Below are 24383 nucleotides of genomic sequence, written 5' to 3'. Positions count from 1 at the left end.
GGGACGCTACTGCGCATGTTCGCTCAGGGAGGCCAAAGCCGCAAATCGTCCGGAGGGAGTCGGCGCAGAGTGACCCTTTCCCCGGCCCGTCGCTCTGAGTCGCAGCTGGTTAGTGACATTGAAGAGTCTCCGGCCTGGCCCTGCCCGAGAGACTCGGCGCCGCAGGGACGGAGGTTGGACACGCCCGGGCCCAGCACCATGTGGGCCGCCGCCGCCGGTGAGTGAGTGCGGACGGGGGCGGCGGCGGAGCGGCCCCGTGCCGGGCAGTGGGCGCGGAGCGGGGCCGCGGGGGTTAAGTGTTACGGGCCGTGGAGGGTTAGAGCCTGGCCTCGGGCAGAGACACCGCGACGTGGTGGGTTTCAGGCCAGGGGAGGGGCAGCCATACGCTCCAGTCGTGACCCGTGGGGCGCGGCACAGCAATAGGGACGCGGCGTGTGCGGCACAGGGGCCTAGGCGGGCGTTGGCACTTGGGCGCGAGGGGAAAGCAGGGTCAAGACAGCAGATTGCTCTTTTAGTTCCAGTTTTCATTGCCTGGCCGCACCTGTCACTCACTTTGATGCATTCAGACTTCATGGGCCCATGTTATATTCAGGACAGAGGCTCCCTTGAACTAGGGTCCGAAAAGCCAACTTTGCCAAGTGTACTTCGGATCAGAGAGTGGTGGAGACAAGTAACATCCCATCCATCTTCTCTTTCTAGCTTCATTCCACGGGGTTTCATCTCTCCTCCTTCATTTGTTTCCTAGTTGCATAGTCTAGCAAATGTTGCACACACCCCCATGCTGTACCCCAGTTTCTGATTCCCTGACCCATTGTCCCTAGCTGCTTCCAAAGTGTTAGATGATGTTAGACCTGCCCTAAATCTCAGTCATGGGAAGTGGTGAAACTCAGGAATTAATAGCAATTTTTAAAATGTCCCTGCTAGTAATAAAAAAAATTGTAGTGTGTGCTTCAGTGTAACATTTAAAATCTCAGTGTGGTTAATGAAAGGGACTGGAAGTGAAAATGTGACCTGCACTCTTCAGATGTAAAAATCTATCCCTTTTTCACCAATCCTCCTATTTTGATGACTGCAATGGAAGATCATCCTACTAACAACTTATTCTCTTGATTTGTGGCATAGATCAGAGGGTCCCTAACTTCTTGCCCGCATAAGCCCTTAGTTGCAAAATGGGGTTGCCTACAATTAAAATGCTGCAGCAACACAGTTGCACCCCTGCAGGAAAGACGCTACCTTTAATGACAGGAAGGTTTCTCCTGTAGGTATTCCACATCTCCCTGAGAGAGGGCAGCTGGGTCCACAGGAGAATTCTCCCGTTAACCTAGTGCTGTCTACATCGAGGGTTAGGTAGGTTTAACTGCGTCACTTAGACGTGGATTTTTCACACACATGAGTAAATTTCCTAGCATAAACCTGCCTTACTTGTTTCTTGTGACCCTAGACAACAACAAAACAACTTAGTTACCAAAGAATTTACACATTAAGTATGTTTAGTGCGCTCTAATGTGACATGCACTTGCATGTTGCGACACAGCTTCTTGAAGTCCAGCAGTGTGATAAAAATTGCACATCTAATCTCCGATGTGACACCAGTGGTAGATTGATACCAAAACTTGATGGACAGAAGTGTGCTGAATCCAGCTTCACACAAATTTGTTCTAGCAAATGGCATCCTCAGTATCAAGGTGCATGTTGAGAGTGCAGGATATTCATTCTTGGCAGTGAACCAGAACTTCAGGAGAGAAAGTTGGGCATAAGTTTGATCACAGGAAATTTCAGTGAGCTGTTCAGTTTCAGTTGCTGGCAAATCCATGGCATCAGGCTTGAACTGAAATAGGTTTTGCACCCAGTCATATTCTCACATCTAAATCCTAGTCCATAACCACAAGACTATTCTTCCTCACCAGTGTATGAACCTTTTGCCTATAGGACCCTCGCTAAAGTGTCCTAACAGTACACAAATTTAACCCTGTGATTTCAAACTTTAAAGATCAAAAGCTAGAGAGTTAATGTTACTGCAGCTTTCGTTTCTGCTTTGTTCAAAAGCAATATTGCCAAACCAAAACATTCAGTAATTATGAGTTAAACCTCAGAAATAATGAAATTTACTTATCATGAGATGAAAAATACATTTTGGGTTCTTATTTGCTTTCTAGTTTTTTTGAACCTTCAGGGTATATTTGGGTCATAAGTTTCAAGCTCTCTGTAACCAGGAAGGCTAAAAATTTACTTTTATTAATGTGAAAGCTGAGATTCCAGGTAATCACTTAACTCCATGTGTTAGGGTTTTAAGAAAAACACCAAATACTGTGAGGCTTGGCAACACTGTAGAGTACAGCACAGTGGCCTTAAAGGACTTGCAAAGAAGGGAATGGGTTTGTGTCCTTCTTTGCTTCTTCATGAAGGCTTGAAAAAGTGGTTTTGGTTTTTTGTTTTGTTTTTAAAGTTTGGAGGTGTTTTTCTGCTTGTTTTTTACATTATATGTTCAGGTTCTGTCGTGGCTGGAAGGAGTTATGTCTAGAGGACTAGTGAAAGGTGACATCACAAAAGCCAAGAAAATGAAAGTCGTGCTGCCTTTTATTTTTTTGGCCACACTTAAAATTTTGGAGGGGGGTTGTTTTCCCCTCCCCTCCTTAACATTTGTTTAACTTTAGTGACTAACATGTTGGGTCAACAAAGCCTTTTTTAAAGATTCAGCACCCTTACCCTTTCATTTAAGGAGTCACAGTTCACAGTAAAAGTTCCCGAGTCCTCCCAGAGATCTTACAGCAAAACCAGGGAAGTTTACACTTAACATTCCAGGTAATTCTAAGGTTTAAAATAAAAAATCGGGGGGAAAAAACCCTACTTGCTAATCCAGCATAAGGAGTAAAAAGGGGCACAAGCCTAACTTTTTTTTAAAGGTGCCTTGCACAGGATTTTTAGTGCCTGAATTTTCCTCATTATAACTTTTCTAACAGTTTATAGATTTTAAGACTGGAAGGAACTGTTGTGATCATCTGCTCTGATCTCCTGTATAGCACAGGCCTTAGAACTTCCCTAAAATAATTCCTATTTTTTTTATAGATGTGAATTTTCTTCTGTTACACAATAAGGCAGCTGTCTCAATACTGTAAACTTCTGCTTTGCTATTGCTACCTCTGCCTCAAGTTTCTGACTTAGTTTTGGAGTATGACGAGCCTGGTGAAAACCTGGTGCACTTCCTTTAAGCAGCATTGCCTGGATTGAATGTGAGGCATCTGAAAGCATTAACTGCATGCAATCATGATACAGAGAGTCAGTGTTTAGGAAATTGCTTCCATGCTGCAGTTTTGTGTAAGGTTATGGTCAAGTTCAGGTGAAATCAAACTTTTTTTTCTTCTGTCAGTCTCTGTTATAACTCCAGAGTTTTGTCGCACTTTAAACATTAGATTTTTTTTTTTTCTAATTTCCTCGTATAAACACATGTGCTTGCATATGTGTTCATGTATTTTTAAAAAATACATCTCAGTATAATGGATAACCAGGTCTACTGTAATTAAAGTTTAGAAGAGTTTCTATTTAAAACTCAACTCTTCTAAGTACTCTAAAATCTGCATGGTTACTCAGATTGCTTTGAATTTTTTTGAGTTACTTTTGGATTGTGTTCAGCCCATTACTGCCCCTTTCTTCTGTTTTCTAGGCAGAGCTACTAAGATGTTGGAAAGGAATGTTTCTTCAATTCTGAGACCAACTAAAGGAATGGATCTGAAGATCAAGAGAGGTTTTTGCAGTAAATCACAGGAGGGGAGCAAACAAAACCCTGAAGTAGGGGGTAAGCTTTTTTCTCTGAAATTCAAATGCATCAGTGTTCCTATTAGAGTAGCTACCAGACTTAGGAACAGGTATAAAGAACTGTTAAACAATCATGAAATAGAGAACATAGATCAAATGTCTTACATTTATATAGTTTATATAGCATATTCATTCTAAAGATACTCTTCACAATGTGATTTGTGTGTCAACCAAGCATTCAAACTATACCTAGGGATCATTGTCACTCTGAAATGCAGCTATCTCTGGGAAGGAACGTGGTAGTTCAAAAGCTCACAGCAATACCAACCAACAAGTTGGTTCAGAAAGTGAAACATTTCTTGCACAATGAAAACTTCAGCAGGTATTTAGGTAGCCAGAATGTACTGAGCAAGAATTTAGTCAAATGCAAGGCCCTGCTCTTTTGAAAAGGAGTTAAGTTTTCCCTCACATTCAAAAGACAGGACATTAAACTTAGATGTCAAATCCAAGACTGACTGTATTCCTAATCAAAGGAGAGATTTTTTTTTTCTTTTTAGGGATATCCTTCTATACTTAGTAGATTAAGAGAAGTTCTTGTTTGATTGTTTATGCATTCAGAATCTCCCAGTTGCATTCTATAACTAACCACTTCCTTCCCACAGTCGCTCTGTTTTTATATTTGTGAGTGTTGTGATAGTGTTGGGAATTCCTTAGCAGAGCCCTTCCCACAGCAGGCAGTGATCCACTAGAAGTATGCTGCCTCTGCACTGCAGGATCATTTTGAGTTTGCCACTGACCTAGTTCATCCTTAAAGATGGGATTCCTTTTTCTTTCAAGTCAGTGGTAGGTCTGGTGTCAGATTATATTTTTAAGATTAGAATGGACAGTGATAATCTATACTGGATAATCTATACTGCAACCGACCAATTATTGACTTGACTGTCAGTGCCAATGGGTAAAAAGTAGGGCTGTCAAGCGATTAAAAAAATTAATCGTGCAATTAATTGCACTATTAAACAATAATAGAATACCATTTACTTAAATATTTTTGGGTGTTTTCTACATTTTCTAATATATTTATTTCAATTACAACACAGAATACAAATTGTACAGTGCTCATTTTATATTATTATTTTTATTACAAATATTTGCACAGTAAAAAACAAAAGAAATAGTATTTTTCAATTCACCTAATACAAATAATGTAGTGCAATCTCTTTATCATGAAAGTTGAACTTAAATTTACACTTACAAGTTTACATTTACAGGATATAATGCTGCCTGCTTCTTATTTACAGTGTCACCCTGAAAGTGAGAACAGACATTTGCATGGCACTTTTGTAGCTGGCATTGCAAGGTATTTACATGCCAGATATGCTAAACATTTGTATGCCCCTTCATGCTTTGACCACCATTCCAGAGGACATGCTACCATGCTGATGAAGCTCGTTTAAAAAAATAATGCATTAATTAAATTTGTGATTTGAATTAATTGGTGGAGAATTGTCTGTCTCCTGCTCTGTTTTACCCGCATTCTGCCATGTATTTCATGTTCTAGCAGTCTCGGATGATGACCCAGCGCATGTTGTTCATTTTAAGAACACTTTCACTGCAGATTTCACAAAACACAAAGAAGGTACCAATGTGAGATTTCTAAAGATAGCTACAGCACTCAACCCAAGGTTTAAGAATCTGAGGTGCCTTCCAAAATCTGAGAGGGATGAGGTGTGGAGCATGCTTTGAGAAGTCTTAAAAGAGCAACACTCTGATGCAGAAACTACATAACTGAACCACCAAAAAAAGAAAATCAACCTTCTACTGGTGGCATCTGACTCAGATGATGAAAATGAAAATGCATTAGTCCACACTGTTTTGGATGGTTATTGAGCAGAACCTGTCATTGGCATGGACACACATCCTCTTGAAGGCTGGTTGAAGCATGAAGGGACATATGAACCTTTAGTGCATCTGGCACATAAATATCTTGCGATGCCGGCTACAGAAGTGCCATGCAACGCCTGTTCTCACTTTCAGGTGACACTGTAAACAAGAAGTCGGAAGCATTATCTCCTGCAAATGTCAACAGACTTGTTTGTCTTAGCAATTGGCTGAACAAGAAGTAGGACTGAGTGGACTTCTAGGCTCTAAAGTTTTATATGTTTTGTTCTTTTTAAGTGCGGTTATGTAACAACAAAAAAATCTACATTTGTAAGTTGCACTTTCACGATAAAGAGATTTCACTACAGTATTTGTATCACGTGAATTGAAAAATACTATTTCTTTATCATTTTTACAGTGCTAACATATGTAATAAAAATGTGTGCACTGTACACTTTATTTTGTGTAGTAATTAAAATCAATATATTTGAATATGTAGAAAAACATTCAAAAATATTTAATTTCAATTGGTATTTCATTGTTTAACAGGATGATTAATCGTGATTAATTTTTTTGAGTTAATCACGTGAGTCAACTGCGATTAATTGACAGCCCTAGTAAAAAAGGGTTCTTAAATATGAGGCATCAGCCACATTTGTATTGAAATCAAAGCAGAAATTGCCCCCTTTTGCTTGTGTATGGATTGGGGGAATGAATTTGGAAGAGAGAGGCATTGAGGGTCTGATCCTGTGCCCATTGAAGTCAACAACAAAGCTCTCGTCAACTTCGCTGGATTGGCATATGGTCCTGAGACCAATAGTATTCTTAGGAAGAGCTCTTTATGTTGCCAGGTAAGATAAAGACTTATGCTCCATGGCAAACTGGACTTGTATTCTGTGATCCTCTGGTGTGGTAAACAGGAAATTCTGGAGCAGTTTCATTTTAACATTTTTAAAATGCGGGTTTTAATTAAATACAAAAATAATCAGTACAGCCGCTGATACTGATATTAAATTTCCTCCTAAGGCAAGAGAGAGTGAGTTTCAGGATGGATGATTTAGAGCAAATCAATTTAAATCACCAATTTTAATAATGATTTAAATCACCAAGCAGAAAATTGATTGAAATAATCAATTTTAATCATGTTTTGTATTAACATTTTTTTAGTTATTTCCTAATGAAATGTTGATTCTTATTGGTTGGTAACCACTACAACATGTTGATTTGCGAAAAGATCTACTCTTTCCTTTACATTTGATGCTTCTTTTTGTTAGTCAGGAGGCTACACTAGATCTACTCACATTTATTTAAGCAATTAGCTTAACTTCTGTTTAATTATTAATTTTTACTTTTTTTTATATTGCATTTCTTTATTAGGTGGTGAATTTTTATTTGTGATTTTGTGACAAGATCTATTTGGATGGAAATTCAAATTCAGTTAAAATGCACAAAACAGCATTTTACCTTTTATTTAATAACTAAAAAAGACTACCTTAAACTTTTTTTTTCTTAGATATCCAGCACAAAGATTGTGTTTTATTTTTGTTTTTTTACTTAAATGTTCAGTAAATCTATTAAATAGTTTAGGTAGATAGTAAATTGAACTAATTTGTTTCTGGTCACCATGTCCTTTTGAGATTTTAGAACTAGTAGATTTTTACCCTCACACCTAGTTTTTATTCAGAGATTAGAAGAGGAAAAACAAGCTTTCCTGCTTTTTCGTCTCTCAACTTCATTCTTACCTTTGAATGAACTAATCATTGAACTGAACTAGTTGAGTGAAATGAAAATATTCTCACTGCTCCTGCAGAAGAGGTTATTACTGTCCAAAGCTGGTTTTAGCACTTCAACAAACTCTGGTTCCCGCTGCTTAGGCACTGAGTTTCACTAGTTCAGTGGGCTGACTTGAAAACTTTGGCAGCAAACGTATTGCTTAATATTTTTGGTAGCTATTTCAAATTATTTTAATAGATTATAATTTTAAACCTTAAATCTGAAATTGACAATTTATGTTAATTTTAAATAGGTTTACTTTTTTTATAAACCTTATCTAATTTAAATTTTAAAAAATCCAATTTAAATAATCGTTTAAAAAAATTGTTAATCCACCTTGGGTAGTTTGTAGCTGTGGGATGTTTCCATCCCTCTAATGTTCCTGTTACAATGATTAGCAGTGACATTGTTGGTGATAAAGTTTATATATAGGTTTTATAGTTAGCAACTCCTTGAGATAAATGTGGGCAGCTCACAGGTCTTGGGTAATATTTTGTGGCTGCTTGCTGACAGAGGATGACAAAATGCATTAGTTATTCCTGGTTCATGTTTCCAAGGTTGTCTTCACAGATAGGAGGGCTAGAAACATAAGACCCTATTCTCTACTTTACTACAAAAGAATGTGAAAATTTCTAGCTGTGCAAAATAGATGTAAAATGCTACCAGGTTAGAATGGTGGTGTATGACACTTAGCCAGTAGGTAATAGTAGTGCAGTATTTCTCAGATTCTTGAAAGCTGAGCTTGCCTTCAGGAAAACAAAACCAATCTCATCCTCTTCACTCCCACCATATATTGCTAAAATTGAAAACATTGGTAGGCTAGTCACAATATACTTCCTCTCCTTACATGTTTGGAAAAACAGTGAAATAGTTAACCAAACATTGGCTTCTAAATTGTTGTCATTGGCATGTGAGCACCTGTTAAAATGACTAAAGCGGTTCACGTCTGAGGCTTTCTACAAACTTAGGCAGACTTTTCTGCAGTGGTTACATTTGAATCACATTTTAAAAGGTTTTCTTCTTAACCATAGCAACTGGAGAGTTACTTTTATTTTAATGAAAGCTGAATCTCTCGAGCCCCATTGCCGCAGCTAGTCCTTCAACATGAATTCACTAAGGCAGGTCATGCCTGACCAACCTGATTGCCTTCTATGATGAGATAACTGGCTCTGTGGATATGGGAAAAGTGGTGGATGTGATGTATTTTGACTTTAGCAAAGCTTTTGATACAGTCTCCCACAGTATTCTTGCCAGTAAGTTAAAAAAGTATGGATTGGATGAATGGACTATAAGGTGGATAGAAAACTGGCTAGATCATCAGGCTCAACCAGTAGTGATCAATATCCAGTTGGCAGCCAGTATTAAGTGGAGTGCCCCAGGGGTCTGTCCTCAGGCTGGTTTTGTTCAACATCCTCATTAATGATCCAGATGCTGGGATGGATTGCACCGTCAGGAAGTTCACGGATGACACTTAAGTTGGGGGGAGAGGTAGATCTGCTGGAGGGTAGGGATAGGGTCCAGAGTGACCTAGACAAATTGGAGTATTGGGCTAAAAGAAATCTGATGAGGTTCAACAAGGACAAGTGCAGAGTCCTGCACTTAGGACAGAAGAATCCCATGCACTGCTACAGGCTGGGGACGGACTGGCTAAGCGGCAGTTCTGCAGAAATGGACATGGGATTACAGTGGACCAGAAGCTGGACACGAGTCAACAGTGTGCCCTTGTTGCCAAAAAGACTAACGGCATATTGGGCTGCATTAGTAGGAGCATTGCCAGCAGATCAAGGGAAGTGATTATTCCCCTCTATTCGGCATTGGTGAGGCCACAGCTGGAGTATTGTGTCCAGTTTTGGGCCCCCCACTACAGAAAGGATGTGAACAAATTGGAGAGAGTCCAGTGGAGGGCGACGAAAATGATCAGGGGGGTTAGGGCACATGACTTAAGAGGAGAGGCTGAGGGAACTGGGCTTATTTAGTCTGCAGAAGGGATGAGTGAGCAGGGATTTGATAACAGCCTTCAACTACCTGAAAGGGGGTTCCAAAGAGGATGGAGCTCAGCTGTTCTCAGTGGTGGCAGATGACAGAACAAGGAGCAATGGTCTCAAGTTGCAGTGGGGGAGGTCTAGGTTGGATATTGGGAAACACTATTTCACTTGGAGGGTGGTGAAGCACTGGAATGGGTTACCTATGGAAGTGGTGGAATCTCCAACCTCAGAGGTTTTCAAGGCCCGGCTTGACAAAGCCCTGGCTGGGATGACTTAGTTGCGATTGGCCCTGCTTTGAGCAGGGGATTGGACTAGATGACCTCCTGAGGTCTCTTCCAACCCTAATCTTCTATGATTCATGCCCAGCAGTTTAGGAAATACTATCCTATTGTAACATAGCTAATACACACTTTCTGTAGTGTAATAATAATAATAAATGGAGATATCACATCTCCTAGAACTGGAAAGGACCTTGAAAGATCGAGTCCAGCCCCCTGCCTTCACTAGCAGGACCAAGTACTGATTTTTGCCCCAGGTGTAACTTATGCTAAAAGATGCCAGGCAGTGGAGAACCAGCCCCACAATATTTTTTATTTATTTATTTATTTATTTTTTTAAATGAATACTCTGATTCTGGAGAATGATTCTGTGAAAGGTGTGGGTTCTGAGGCACATTCTGTGCCTTCAGAATGGCAGAGTACGTGGGGCTCTGGGTAAAGTTCTGTCACCTTAAGCTTGGTTCAGTTCCACATGCCCTTACAGCTTCTCTAGGAGTGCTCATGTGATATTTCTGCTCCCTCTTTAGTTACAACAGAGCTCATGCCTGCAAATTTGTGTTGCTCACCCTGACAGTTTCATTAAGCTATGATTATTCTGTATATTGTAACTTCTCTTCCATATTTGCTATAGGGCATTCCACCTTCAAAGTGCCAGGACACAAGCCTTCAGATTGGGAAAAGAAGGTTCTGCTGTGGTCAGGCCGTTTCAAAAAAGTAGATGATATACCAGAGACTGTCTCGTAAGTGCCAATCCTGAAATTATAAGTACAGTAATGTATGCCTACCGAGAAACAAGTTACTGAATGAAAGTATACAGGACTGAGTATCAGTTCTGCAGAGGTGTGACGTCAGGAACATGATATCATTGAAATATAACACTGCTGTGATCTCCATATCCTGATGTAGAGGGCATGCAGTTGCTTAAATTATCCCCCTCATGATTTTCCCAAAAGGAAGATGAGTAAGTAGAAGTAATTTCAATAAAGGAGACCCTGAACCAGCTATTTTGCCCTAAATTTTTTTTAAAAGCTTTTGCAAACCCTAGTATGAATAAAAATATTTTCCTGATTATTTTTTTAAATGTCCATGAAAAGTGTTTTATGTTTGTTTCATGAAAAGTACATAATTCAATAATTATTGAAACAAGACACTTAATATAAACCATATGATCATAAATAATATTTATTATTATCAATTATAGACCTGAGGGGCGAGAACTCAATCTCCCTTGGGATTTAAACTAAGCAAATAGTAGATTAGGCCTCTAATGACAATAAAACTTAATTAAAATTTCTCTGCAGCAAGTCTAGCCTCAGTGCAAACACTGTGCTAGTCTTTGAGAACCAGAAAGTAAACTGACCATTTTAGACTCTCTGTCCATGCAGGATGAAATGTAAATCATACTTCAAAAAACTTCTTTGAATAATTACACCTGGCGTTAATGTAGATAAGGACTTTTCTTTTTTAAATGAGTTATGTTGACAATGTCTGTTTAAAATCCTTTTGTAAAAGTGAACCCCACATGAATTACTTTGCACCATTTTGGGAATGTGATGGGGCCTGTGGGACTGCTGTGCCCTCCTGAACTCTCTCCAGCCTCAGCTGTCTCTCACAATGCCTTGCTAGTGACGAGCTGCAAACCCCTCCAGGTGCTGTTATCACTCAGCACAACAGCATGTGGAGTCCAACACCCAGCTAGATGGCATGAATGCTTCCAGAGCCACTCATGAATCATATAGAGAAAGGCACCAGACCCAAATCCTCCCAGCATTGTCTCTCAGGAATATACTGTTTTGCACTGCTCAAGACGAGTAATGCAGATTTATTAATTGCTTCACCACTTCATCAACGGAAAGTGGATATACACCAGCCGTTGCTGAGTCTCCAGGCAAGGTTGAGCAATTCCCCTAGTGTGGCCTTATGCAGGTGAGTCATTGCATTGTAGCTCCCTTGCTGGACAATGGTGGTTGGTTGGTTGGTTGATACCCCGCCGGGGTGTTGGTTACTTTCCTTGTGGTTGCGTCTGGGGAGCTAATATCTGGCTGATTCCTCAACTTACAGCATGTTTTAGTGCAGGGGTGGGCAAACTTTTTGGCCTGAGGGCCACATCTGGGTATGGAAATTGTATGGCAGGCCATGAATGCTCACAAAATTGGGGTTGGGATGCAGGAGGGGGTGAGGGCTCTGGCTGGGGTGCGGGTTCTGGGGTGGGGCCAGAAATGAGGAGTTCAGGGTACTGGAGGGGGCTCTGGGCTGAGGCGGTGGGGTGGGGGCTCCGATTAGGGGTGCAGGCTCTGGGGTGGGGCTGGGGATGAGGGATTTGGGGTTCAGGAGGGTGCCCCAGGCTGGGATCGAGGGGTTCGGAGCGTGGAAGGGAGATCAGGGCTGGGGTTGGCAGTTGGGGGGGGGGGGGGGGAGGGGAGGGGGAGGATCAAAGGTGCAAGCTCCGGGCAGTGCTTACCTCAAGCTGCTCCTGGAAACAGCGACATGTGCCCCCTCAGGCTCCTACACAGAGGCACAGCCAGGTGCTTCTGCGTGCTGCCCCATCCACAGGCTCTGCCCCTGCAGCTCCCATTGGCCGCAGTTCCCAGCCAGTGGGAGCTGTGGGGGCGGCGCCTGTGGATGGGGCAGCACACGGAGCTAGACTTTGCTACATTTAAACCAATTCACCTGAAATTCCACAGGCATGAATTTATACCAAGATAGAATTTCTGTGGAAATATGGAGTCAAATTGGAGACAATGATGCTCCAAAAGTGTGGGGACATTTTTCTAATTTTGTAGTGTGGTTTTTTTTTTTTTTTTTTTTTTTTTTTTTCAGGGGGGCAACACTGAAATGAAATATAGGTTGGCCCAGAAGTTTCAGATTTGGACTACTGTGTCATTCTATGGCAGAAGGGAGCTGTTGACAAATTCTGGACTGTAGAATGTTGGAATTATTATTTTGAGTGATTTTTCTTTCAAATTATGAGCATTACAGTGTTCCTAACTCCAGTGACTTATGAGCAGTTGTCTATACCTGTGTGCCTTCTAAACAATGCACAAGTGTCATGTGCTATTTAGGGGGCATGCAGGTGGTATACTACATATACTTAAATACACTATATCAAGTGGATCATAAATTTGTTAGTCTCTAAGGTGCCACAAGTACTCCTGTTCTTCTTGTCCACATGCTTGTTGACACCTTCAAATAATTCTAATAGAGTTCCTTACATCTCTCAGTGCAAGGCAAATTTTCCACTCCTCAGTTCCTTCTTGTGGCTCTTCTCTGAACTCCAATTTTTAACTTTTTTTTTCTTTTTTTTAAAAAGTGTGTACCCCAAAACTAGACACAGTATTCCAGTGGTGGTCTTGCACTAGTGTTCTGTGCAGAGGTAACCTCCCTATTCCACTGAGTCTTTTTCTGAGTTACTGCTTTTCAAAGGTATGTCTACACTGTGGAGTCCATACTGGCATAGCTGTGTCAGCATAACTATGCCAGCACAACCCCCTACTATATGTGCAGCCTACATCAACAGAGTTTTTTTTCTGTCCGTGTAGACCACCTACTCAAACTACGTTAACTTCACTGATCAAAGTCCTCTTCTGTTGACATAGTTGCACCTACGCTTGGGGTTTTGTCGGCATAGCTGAAAAGCGAGGGTGTGGGGTTTTTGTTGTGTGTGATTTTTTTTTTTTTTTTTTTTTTTTCCCCCCCCACACCTTAGGTTGGTATAGCTATGTCACTCAAACTTATAAGTATAGACCCATCCAGAAAGTAAGGGGTACATTCTTTGTTCAGAAATGTATTTAGCTGTATTAAAATTCATGCTCTTTGTTTTGGCCCAGTGTACTTCAGGATCCAGATTGTTCTGTTTAAGTGACCTGCTGTTGTTATTACTTACCACCCCAGAATCTGCATACTTTATCAGCACTGATTTTATATTTTCTCTAGGTCACTCCTAAAACATATTAAATAGCACTGGCTCAAGCACCCACCACAGGAGAAAAAATTACTGGGTATTAAATGACTCTTTACAGTAGTGGAGAAAAGCATAACAGGAACCACTGGCTGGAAGCTGAAGCCAGACAAATTCAAATCAGAAATAAGTCACGTACTTTTAACAGGTTGATTAACCACCTGAACAAACCGAGGGTAGCAGCAGATTCTCCATCTCTTGATGTCCTCATATCAAGACTGGCTGCATTTCTGGAAGATATGCTTTAACCAAACACAAGTTATAGGGCTCAATACAGGAGAAACTGGGTGAAATTTAATAGATTTAATGGAAATTTAATTTAAAGAAGTTCAGATTAAATGATCTGGTGGTGGACCTTAAGTTCTATGAAGCTGATCACTGTGGGACCATGCTAGAAACACTTGCAGTTGATGATTCCTCACTATCGGTTAGAAAATAAATACAGCATATTTTAATGGATTGAGAACTGGCTTTTATGCCAAATTTTTTAAATCAGAATGTCATGCAGTCAGATGCCTTACAGAAGTCCAAATATACAACATCAGCACAGTTACCTTCATCAGCCAAATTTGTAATCTTAAAAAATTACATAAAGTTCATTTCACAAGACCTATCGGCCACCATCAACCATGTTGGTTGGCATTAAGTATATTACCATCCTTTTAGTTCTTTGACTGTCTCAGATTAGCTGTTCCATTATTTTGGCTGGGATTGATGTCATGCTAACAGGCCTATAACTACCTGGTTGGTGCCATTTACCATTTTTTGGCGTGACATTTGCTTTCTTCCACTCACCTGTAACTTCTCCAGTATGACTCTTTAAAAAAACAAACAAAAAACTCTTTTCTGGAGTATTAGAATTCTATTGGAGGGATATCATTTTCTGAACTATAGGTTGGTTTAAAAGGTTATTGTCTCTATTAAATTCTGTAGGTCTCTGTTTATAGAAAACACACCTTCACATTTTGTCCCATGGAGGCCCATTTAGCATCTGTATCCTTAATACCAACACTGCTCACTTTTGTAGGGGTCCACTGTAACTGAAATACTAAATATCAGTTGTATGATATTTAATGTTTAGCCCAACCTGAGACCATTGACTTCTTGATAATTGAATTTGAAGTATTTACAACACAAATCCTTTAATTCTTCTACTTTGCCCTCCATAGAGGGCATTTGGAAAATCAAGATGACTGAAGCTGGCCTTGTAGGGAACTCTACCTCCTTAAGAGTTAACGGTAGGCCAGGCTGCAAATGTCTAGAAGCAATTGATATAGCTGCAGATGTTGGGCATATCTAGATAAGATCTACTGAAATTTGCAAGAAAGTCTCTACAGGGCAAAACTTGCATGGTATAAACAATCCTCCATCTTCAATTAAACCTTCTTGAGAACTGTTCCAGAAGACAGTAGGAAGTGAAATTTTAGACTTCTACCAAGAGCTGCTCAAATTTTCCTAGGGGCATAAATTGCCGGTGAACATACTGGAGACCGCTGATATGAAATCTGTATTTTAAATATGTTTCTAATTGCAGCTAGCATTTCCAAACCCAGTGCTGGAGGAAGCCATCTTGCTGAAAAGTTTAATTTATGGTGCAGAGTGTTTAAGCCCAATGAAAAAAATATAAACCAGTTTTGATGCACCTCCACCCCCAAAAGCTCAACTCTTTCACAGTTTAATCTTGATTTTTACCCTGCACACTTTCAGGATGTGCTCAAACTAGAAAAAAGGTGGTCTTACCATGTGGTAACGTGGTAAAATCCTAATGTGAAGGCAATTTGTAGTTTTTACATGGATTAGCAAGTTGAGGTAAGCACTGGGGGAAGCTAGTGGTAAGAAAACACTATGGTAAGAACACACTTCTTTCCCCCCTTCTTCCCCTTACTGAGGACAAGATTTGACTGTCAGGCAGAGCAGAGGGGATATGGTATTCCAGTGATCTGAAAATGCAGCATTGTCTAGTGATTAGAGCAACAGACTGAGTGTCAGGAAACCTGGGTTCTCTTCTCAACTTTGCTAATGATTTGTTCTGTGGTCTTGGGCAAGCTACCTCCCTCTGTCTGTAAGATGGGGATAGTGCTTTGGGGGGGTGCCGGTGAAAGGCCTGATACAAATGCTAGTTTCTTGACAGTAGATAGTATGGATTCTTGTTTATCAGGATGATGAGATATCAATAGATTAGAAGCTACGGTCTCTGATAATGATTTTGGCCTCCCTTTGCTTCATGAGGTTTGAGTTGATCGATGCTGCGCGAAATAAATTGCGTGTGAAGATCAGCTACCTGATGATTGCCCTGACAGCACTGGGATGCATCGCGATGGTCATTGAAGGAAAGCGGGTGAGTACAGTATTGGATAGTTGACTGGAGCTGAACCTTATCCCACAATCCTCAGATCAGTAATGAAGTAATAACAAATACTACTTAAAGCAATAAACAAATATTAAAATGAAGAATTTACCACTCCCCCAAAACTCACCCAACACCAAGATGCGCCCTTCCAGGAGAGACAGAGAGCTACATTTCTTATAAATGCAGGGGTTGTGCCTCTGTGGGAATGCGCACACTTCTACTTTCTCCCTTCGTGTGTGTGTACTTTGCTGAGGTAGCGCTCCTGGAAGTGCATACATAGGAGGTGAGATGCTGTCCAACTTCTGTTATTACAACTTCACTGGGATTTGAGGATGCCTGTCACTTCCTGGAAGTGGGTCCATAATAAGAGGTACTGCAATGTGTTCTCAGGTACCTCCAAGAAGTCATCTTGAGAGGAGTTTAGGGATGAGGACCCTCCCAATAGATAAATGGGGCAGAAGAGGGTGGTGGTGTTTCCCCTCTCAGTCATTTAGATGCTGCAGTGATTAGGTTGGTTCTTTATAATACATTTAAGATGTCATCTCTTCAAATTTCTCTGCAGGGTCCATTGTATTTTGGGAGGAAACACAGACAATCTGGGACACTTGATTTAGTCCTACGTTCAAATAATACTATTTAGGGAGGATGTGGGGCCTGGCCACAGAGTAGGAAGGCCCAAATTTAAGTTGCTGTATATGGACAAAGGGTCTTGCTCCTAAGCTGGCCCAGTATGTGCATTCTCACTGAAGTGCACAAAACCAGAGTAGAATATTCTACTGTGCATGCTCAGGATACCATTTGCAGGTGTTGCTAAGTTTGGAGAAAACCGTAATTAAAATTACAGATATCAAGTCCCATTCTTAGTGAAGACTATTGATATTGTAAAATGTCAAAGTTCAGCTGTGTCTGAGGTATCCTCCACCTCAAAATCAAAAGGTGTACAACACATTTGCATATTGGGTAAAGTGTATGTTTGTTTCAACTGAACTAAAAAATGACTGAAGGGATTTTCCTTAGACTTTCCAAAAACAAATTCACTTTCTGGCAGAGACCAATGCAGTAAGCCCCCAGAGTTATGAGTTATTACTGTTTAAGAATTGCCCAGGCATCAAGGCTGCTTAGAAAAATTAAGACAGAGGACTGAGAGGAAAACAAAAAATAGACCTTAAGGTCTAACAGCAAGTATCTGAGGAAATATACAATCACTGCAGCCTTTAACAAGAGCCCTGCAGCCAAAGACTTCCACTCTTTCCCGGTCTGTGAATGAATGTATTAAAACGTAAAATAAGTGAATAGCAAACAGTAAGATATGTGGAAAAATTGGAAAGAGTCCAGCGGAGGGCAACAAAAATGATTAGGGGGCTGGAGCACATGACTTATGAGGAGAGGCTGAGGGAACTGGGATTATTTAGTCTGCAGAAGAGAAGAATGAGGGGGGATTTGATAGCTGCTTTCAACTACCTAAAAGGGGGTTTCAAAGAGGATGGATCTAGACTGTTCTCTAGTACCAGATGACAGAACAAGGAGTAATGGTCTGAAGTTGCAGTGGGAGAGGTGTAGGTTGGATATTAGGAAAAACTTTTTCACTAGGAGGGTGGTGAAGCACTGGAATGGGTTACTTAGGGAGGTGGTGGAATTGCCTTACTTAGAGATTTTTAAGGTCAGGTTTGATAAAGCTCTGGCTGGGATGATTTATTTGGGGATTAGGTCCTGCTTTGAGCAGGGGGTTGGACTAGATGACCTCCTGAGGTCCCTTCTAACCCTGATATTCTATGATTTTGTGATTATATGACGATGCCATGTGCAATAGTGGAAACATAGGGAACTTGATGGAATCTAATATTATGATTAAATGAAGTTTATATGTATAAAAGGGACATTGACTGCAAGATACAGTTTTGGGTAAAATATTGTAAACTTTACTCCTGGGGGATTTCTGCACCAAAAAAATTAAAACGTGTGCAGAATTTTTACAATTCTGTAAATTTTATTTGTCAAAATAATACCTTATAATCACGCTAGTATCAATTATTTTGGTAATTTATTTCAAAATACCTGTTAGCAAGTACGTGTCAAACAATGCAGACACAGAAATAAATTTCTCCAGGAGAGATAAAGAAACTCCTGTGACAACCCAGTTCCTGCTTCTCTGGCCCTTCCCCACCAGAGCCCAGCCGGGGAGGGGGGAAGAGGCCCCCCCCCCCCCCCCCCGGCCCCCCCCCCCCCCCCCAGCCCAACCACCCCCCCCCCCCCCCCCCCCCCCCCAGAGGGCAGTAAATAAAAGGACCTTAAACCAAATAGTATGTTTTTTTATAAGGACACTTAATCACAGAGTGGAATAATCAGAAATGTAACTTTGATTAATAGTGCACAGACTCAGCTCAGCCACATATCCCAGCAATCCACTATTGTTATAACAAAGAGAACAGAAATGGTGAACTTATACAGCTGTTCTGGCCAGCCAGAGAACAACCATTCTTGAAGTGACTTTACTTCAGTGATTCAAGAGAATGATTAAAGGATTAAAAACCATACCATATAGGTTAGTGATAGACTCAGAGAACTCAATTTTTGTAACTTAACAGAGACAACATTAAGGGGGGCATGACTGCAGTTTTTTTGTATTTAAATAGGGAACAAATATTTAAGAATGGGCTCTTCAGTCTATCACAGGAAGATATAACATGATCCGATGGCTGGAAGTTGAAGCTAGAGAAATTCAGACTGGAAATAAGACCTGATTTTTTGAGAGAGAGAGTAATTCACGATTGAAACTATTGAATAGATTCCAAGGTTGCAAGGGGTCATTGTGATCACCTAGTCTGACCTCCTGCGTAACGCAGGCCATAGAACTTCTCCAAAATAATTCCTAAAGCATAACTTCTAGAAAACGCATCCAGTCTTGATTTAAAAATTGTCAGTGATGGAGAATCCACCACAACCCTTGGTAAGTTGTTGCAGTGATGCGATGACAATTTACACTAGTTGAGGATCTGCCCCCAAATATTTGCCATCAACAGTCCTGGCAAAAACCTGAGTTTTCTAAGGCTGGTCTTTAAATAGAAACAAACACTTGTTGAAGGAAATGTAGATATTTCTATCTTCCCTTTAATTCAGTCACTGCTTTTTTTTCTCTCGCAGAGCTGAAAACTAAAGTGTATAGTAAGCTGTTTCTGTAGCTCTACTATCACTCAGATGTTTTATACATAAGGGCTTCATGATTTGCATTGCAGACAACATGCTAAATCCTATTATGGGTGTATGTAAAAAGGCTGAAGTTTTTATTTCTAAAAATAACTGATATTTTAGTTACTCATGTTTATTAAAAAAAACTTTTCATAGAATCATAGAGGATTAGGGTTGGAAGGAACATCAGAGGGTCATCTAGTCCAACCCCCTGCTCAAAGCAGGACCAACACCAACTAAATATCCCAGCCAGAGCTTTGTCAAGCCGTGCCTTAAAAACCTCTAAGGATGGAGATTCCACCACTTCTGTAGGTAACCCATTCCAGTGCTTCACCACCCTCCTAGTGAAAAAGTTTTTCCTAATATCCAACCAAGACTTCCCCCACTGCAACTTGAGACCATTGCTCCTTGTTCTGTCATCTGCTACCACTGAGAACAGCCAAGCTCCATCCTCTTTGGAACCCCCCTTCAGGTAGTTGAAGGCTGCTATGAAATCCCCCCTCACTCTTCTCTTCTGCAGACTAAATAATCCCAGTTCCCTCAGCCTCTCCTCCTAAGTCATGTGCCTCAGCCCCCTAATCATTTTCGTTGCCCTCCACTGGACTCTCTCCAATTTGTCCACATCCTTTCGGTAGCGGGGGGCCCAAAACTGGACACAGTACTCCAGATGTGGCCTCATCAGTGCTGAATAGAGGAGAATAATCACTTCCCTCCTTTTGATCATTGTCAGAAATATTCCCATTACCCAGAATGCTTTGTATGGGTCTCTAATGTCAATAACAAATGTGTATGATGTTAGTGGATCCAGTAATGTTATTCCTAAACTGTTGTTTCAGAGCAGCACCGATGAAAATAGTCTGAGAGAAAATATCATTGAGTGTATTAGCATTATTATTAATTATGGAACCTACAGGACTTAATTGATCAGATCCCCATTGAGTGTGCAAAATCACACTAAAAGCCATTCCCTGCCCTGCGTAGCTTGCAGCCTACATTCCTGAGGGGAAAAGCTCCACATTCTGGGAAGTAGGACTAGTCGGGATGTTATCCAAAATTTAATTAGTTTTGGCTTCAGGAACTATTCATCAACCAGTCCCACTTACTAATCTATTGTATATATGAAAATATTCAGTGAATTTAGCAGTGCTGTGGAGTACTTGTGAAGTGTCCAGTGTTGGTATTTACCCAGGATCATGGTGGATTCTCCATCACTGCCTATTTTAAAATTAAGATTGGAAGTTTTGTAAAAGATCTGCTCAAGGAATTATTTTGGGGCAGTTCTGTGGCTTGTATTACACAGACTAGATGATCACAGTGGCCCTTTCTGGCTTTGGAATGGGTAAATACATTGTAAAATGAACTGTGAAACAAGTTTAAAGAGCATCAAAGAATATGGAAGGACTTTGTATAATTTATCCAAACACTAAACTAGACACTTCAGCAGCTAGCAGAGTGTTGATGGAGAAATTGAAACTTGAGCAAGCACAACTGCAGAGGTGGACAAGGGATGCACCACAGAGGGACTCATGGGAAGCGAGTGGTGGCTGTAAGTTGATGACCAAAGCAAACCAGTCCGTGTTCAAAGTTGTATCAAAAGCTATGCCCTGACTTGTCTTATACAAGCTCGTCTGACAAGATGTGTTGAACAAAAATACTAGAAAATTCCAGCTCCAGTTGCAAGAACTCAAAAGGTGGTGTCTTGGTCCCTGACTGGATGGTGAGAGAGGAGGATTCTCATTTTGGTTGGATATTTTGAATCTTTGGAAGAAGTATTGGTCACTGTCTGACTGATCCATGTCGGGACCTCCAAGATGATGAACTAAGTTGGATCACGCAGCAGAAATGGGATAAAACTGCTTGTTTCCTTCAGCACATCACTTCCCAAAACCCAAAGTCACCAGGAAAGGAGAAAACTGAGGTCCTCGACTGGCCAGCCTGGAGTCCTCCTGGTGACATTGAGTATCTATCTCAGATAAGCACTTTTAAGTGTCTCTATTTTCCAGCAATTTGGGTTGCCCATTATGGCACCAGTAAGAACTGTAGTTATGTCTGCCCTTCACTTACCTGTGATTGCTGTGAATAGTAACTGAGCTGAAACACACACACACACACACACACACACTTTTTATTGGATGACTGCTCAAATCAGTTAATTTACAACTTCCTGAAACTGGGTACCTAATTAGTAAGAAAGTATATGTGCTGTTGTGATTTAAAGATTGTCAGAGTTAGTGTACGTCCTTGTTTTGTAACAGGTTCCAATCAAGATTGATGTAAAGTAGCTTTTAAACTGAATAAGTTCCTGTTAACTAAGATTGTAGGACACTGTACCTTTGTTTACCGTATTTAAAGGATTCATAGTGCCTTTCAACTTCTAGGTGCATACAGACATAAAACAGACCAACGTACAAGCCTCTTAAACTGCACTCAATCTATACAGTCTTCATAAATGTCGTTGGTTACGTAGTTAGGAGTGTTAGTCAGAACCTGGAACTAAAATCCTTCATTGGTAAGTAGGTTAAAAGGGTTGACTACTAATAGATCTATCGGGATGGAGACCTTGGTGAATTAGCAAGGAAGTAATTGACCAAATTATCTTTGACTTTTCCTTTGACTCCCCGCACCATGTTAGCAACACTAGAGTTGATAACCAATTGGCACAAGTTGGGCCCTATTCTGAGGGGCTCTTTTTCAAAAATCTAACCAAAGTCACCTTCCCACAATAGAAAATAACATTTATACTCACTATCGTGGTTGTGAGATTTAATTCTGAAAACCTAAATGTTTATTTTCACCAATTTTCTAGCTTGTTAGCTAAATTATATTTCAATATTCATTTTATATCCCATACCAAGGGAGGCAATAGGCGGACCGTGGCCCAAATCTGTATCGCCAGGTGCTTTTCAGTGGACCACGGGGGCAGAGGTGATGCATGGGCAGGGCATGTGGGGTTGTGACCCCTCCTCCCCCATTACTCTGGATGCCTCTGGAGGATACGCCCAGAAGGGAGGAGGCAGCATGCTCCTGGCAGCTAAACTCTCTGTGTCTGTGCAGCATGGGGAGAGAGGAAGAAGCAGAGTGGCTGGCTGAGCTCCTCGCCCCTACATGGGGATGTTTTGTCTTCCCTTCTGCTGGAGTCTTAGGGCTGCTGCTTGCTTTACAGACCATCTGCAGGTGAGAGGCAATGCATGGGACTCCAGCAGCAGGGAAGGCAAAGCAGTCCCATGTGGGGGTAGGGAGGGGACTCAGCCAGCCACCCTGCTGCTTCCTCCCTCCCCATACTGCACGGACATAGAGTGTGCCGCTGGCAAGGGGAGTGCTGCCTCCTTGCTTCTGGGTGTCCTGAAAAATGAGGGGGCCACATGACTCCCCAGAAACTTTAATTTGTGCCCCCCCCCCCCCCCGCCACAGCTACTTGTTGCCTCTGTTTGGGCTGAAGCTGAGCTGGGACTGGAGGAATGCAGAGACATGTTTGTGTGTGTCTGGGGCTCAATTGGAGCACACACCTGGCCTCGTCTCCCCCCCCATCCCCAAGCAGTCCCCGGAGCCCACCCTCCCCAACCTCATGCTTCCCCACCCGTGAACAGTCCCCAGAGCCACTCTCCCCCTTCCCCCCCGCCCCACTGACCTCATGTCCTCTCATCCCCAGAGCCCTCTCCAGTCACCCCGCCCCCACTGGCCTCTTTCCCTCCCCAGTCCACCTCCAGTCACCTACTTGTGCCACATCCTGTCCTCCCCACATCTCCCCAGGGCTGCTATCTGGAGTCTTCTTGCTGGTTCCTGCTACCTGGAACCTCCTTCCTCCCCCTCTGCTGTCCCAGCCCCCAAAGGGGCATCACACTGCTAGCTGGATCATAGTCCAGCAGCTTCACCTCCTGGCTCTGAGCTCAAAAGTATTCACATACTGACACCCTGCTTTGCTGACCAGATCCCAGCGCATACCCATTCCTTTCCCCCTCCCCCCCATCTCTGCTACTTGACTCAATTGGGAGCATGGAAGAATTTGGGGGGGGGGCAATCAGCAATGCTAGGGAGTGCAGGTCAGCCCTGTGTGTCCCATTTTCAGTTTAGGGAAATACTTTCTGGGCAGGGAGCTGGCAAGTGATGGGGAAGCTTGGGAGGGCAATCGGGGGCTAGGGGAGGGGAGCTGGGTGTGGGAGGTCTGGACCTTGACTATACCATGACCAAGAAATCTGGACCTTGACAAAAAAAAATAGACTACCGCTGTCCAATATTATTAGTTGCTTCTGTTAACAATACTCAGTAAAACGCTCCAAAAATTAAAATTCAGCTTTCATAGAATCTTAGAATATCAGGGTTGGAAGGTAGCTCAGGAGCTACTCCAGTCCCCAACTAAATCATCCCAGCCAGGGCTTTGTCAACCCTGACCTTAAAGCTTTCAGGTTAGCTTCTTTAATTAAGCAATTAAAATTAAAAGATCCCTAAGAAAGGTGGTTCTGATATGCTTACACCAGCCAAAGGCAGTTTCAACCCTAGAGGCGAAAGTTTGGGAGTTATGAGTGAGTGGGAAGTGGGATTAGAATGGAAGCCGTTCTTAACTATAGCAGCAGTTGCTACTGGAATACGGTCTATCTACCTTTACTTTGTTTCCCAAATTCTCCTGGCTTTCGAGGAAAAGAGAAACTTATTACCATTGAATAGAAAAAGGGAAAGCATCTGCCAGAGCCATCAGTATATTGGCTTAATTCAGCCCATAGGAAATAATGAACTTAAACCAAAAGAATTCTAGGATTTTGTGCCTTCAGAATTTATTTTAACCCCCTAGCTCTGCCTAGCATTAAAGCTGACATGTTACAAAAGAGCATCTAGGCATGAGCTGTTTCTCTGTGAGCTACATATCTGAAGAATGCTCCCTTAGTCTACCAGATGGTTTGTTCATTGCTAGTTCAAACTTCATCTCTACACTACAGTAAGTAACATGTTCACTCTCCCTTTATCATACTATTGTAGGCTGTCGGAAGACATGAATCCCTTACAACCCAAAACATGGAAAGAAAAGCTCGCTGGAGAGAGGAGGTTGCTCAGAGTGCATCTGCCAAACCCTAGGAGAGGGAGGAGACCTGGTGAGAAGGATACAAAGATGATGCTTTCTTCATTGATGAGAGAGGGGTAGATCTTCATGTGTTTTGCTTTTACATTATGGTCCTCTGCTCTTATGCTTTAGGAAAGACAAATAAATTATTTTGTAGTAATACTAAAAA

At 41.6% G+C, this 24383-nt stretch overlaps 1 protein-coding gene across 2 annotated transcripts; it reads left to right on the top strand.

Annotated features, from left to right (window-relative positions):
• FAM162A (family with sequence similarity 162 member A) lies at positions 1 to 24383 on the top strand. Of its 2 annotated transcripts, XR_004647886.1 has the most exons (6): positions 1 to 217; positions 3662 to 3793; positions 10299 to 10407; positions 15855 to 15963; positions 21540 to 21670; positions 24133 to 24383. XR_004647886.1 is itself a non-coding variant. In XM_034787769.1 (5 exons), exons 1-5 carry the CDS (start codon positions 16 to 18, stop codon positions 24226 to 24228), a joined length of 648 nt encoding a protein of 215 aa, XP_034643660.1. In that variant the 5' UTR covers positions 1 to 15; the 3' UTR covers positions 24229 to 24383. The 2 variants fall into 2 exon arrangements, 1 of the variants encoding a protein (XP_034643660.1); XM_034787769.1 differs by lacking the exon at positions 21540 to 21670.

The sequence above is a fragment of the Trachemys scripta genome, chromosome 1, assembly GCF_013100865.1.
Source record: "Trachemys scripta elegans isolate TJP31775 chromosome 1, CAS_Tse_1.0, whole genome shotgun sequence".
NCBI classification, from domain to species: Eukaryota; Metazoa; Chordata; order Testudines; family Emydidae; genus Trachemys; species Trachemys scripta.
This window is presented reverse-complemented; position numbering and strand designations above follow the sequence as displayed.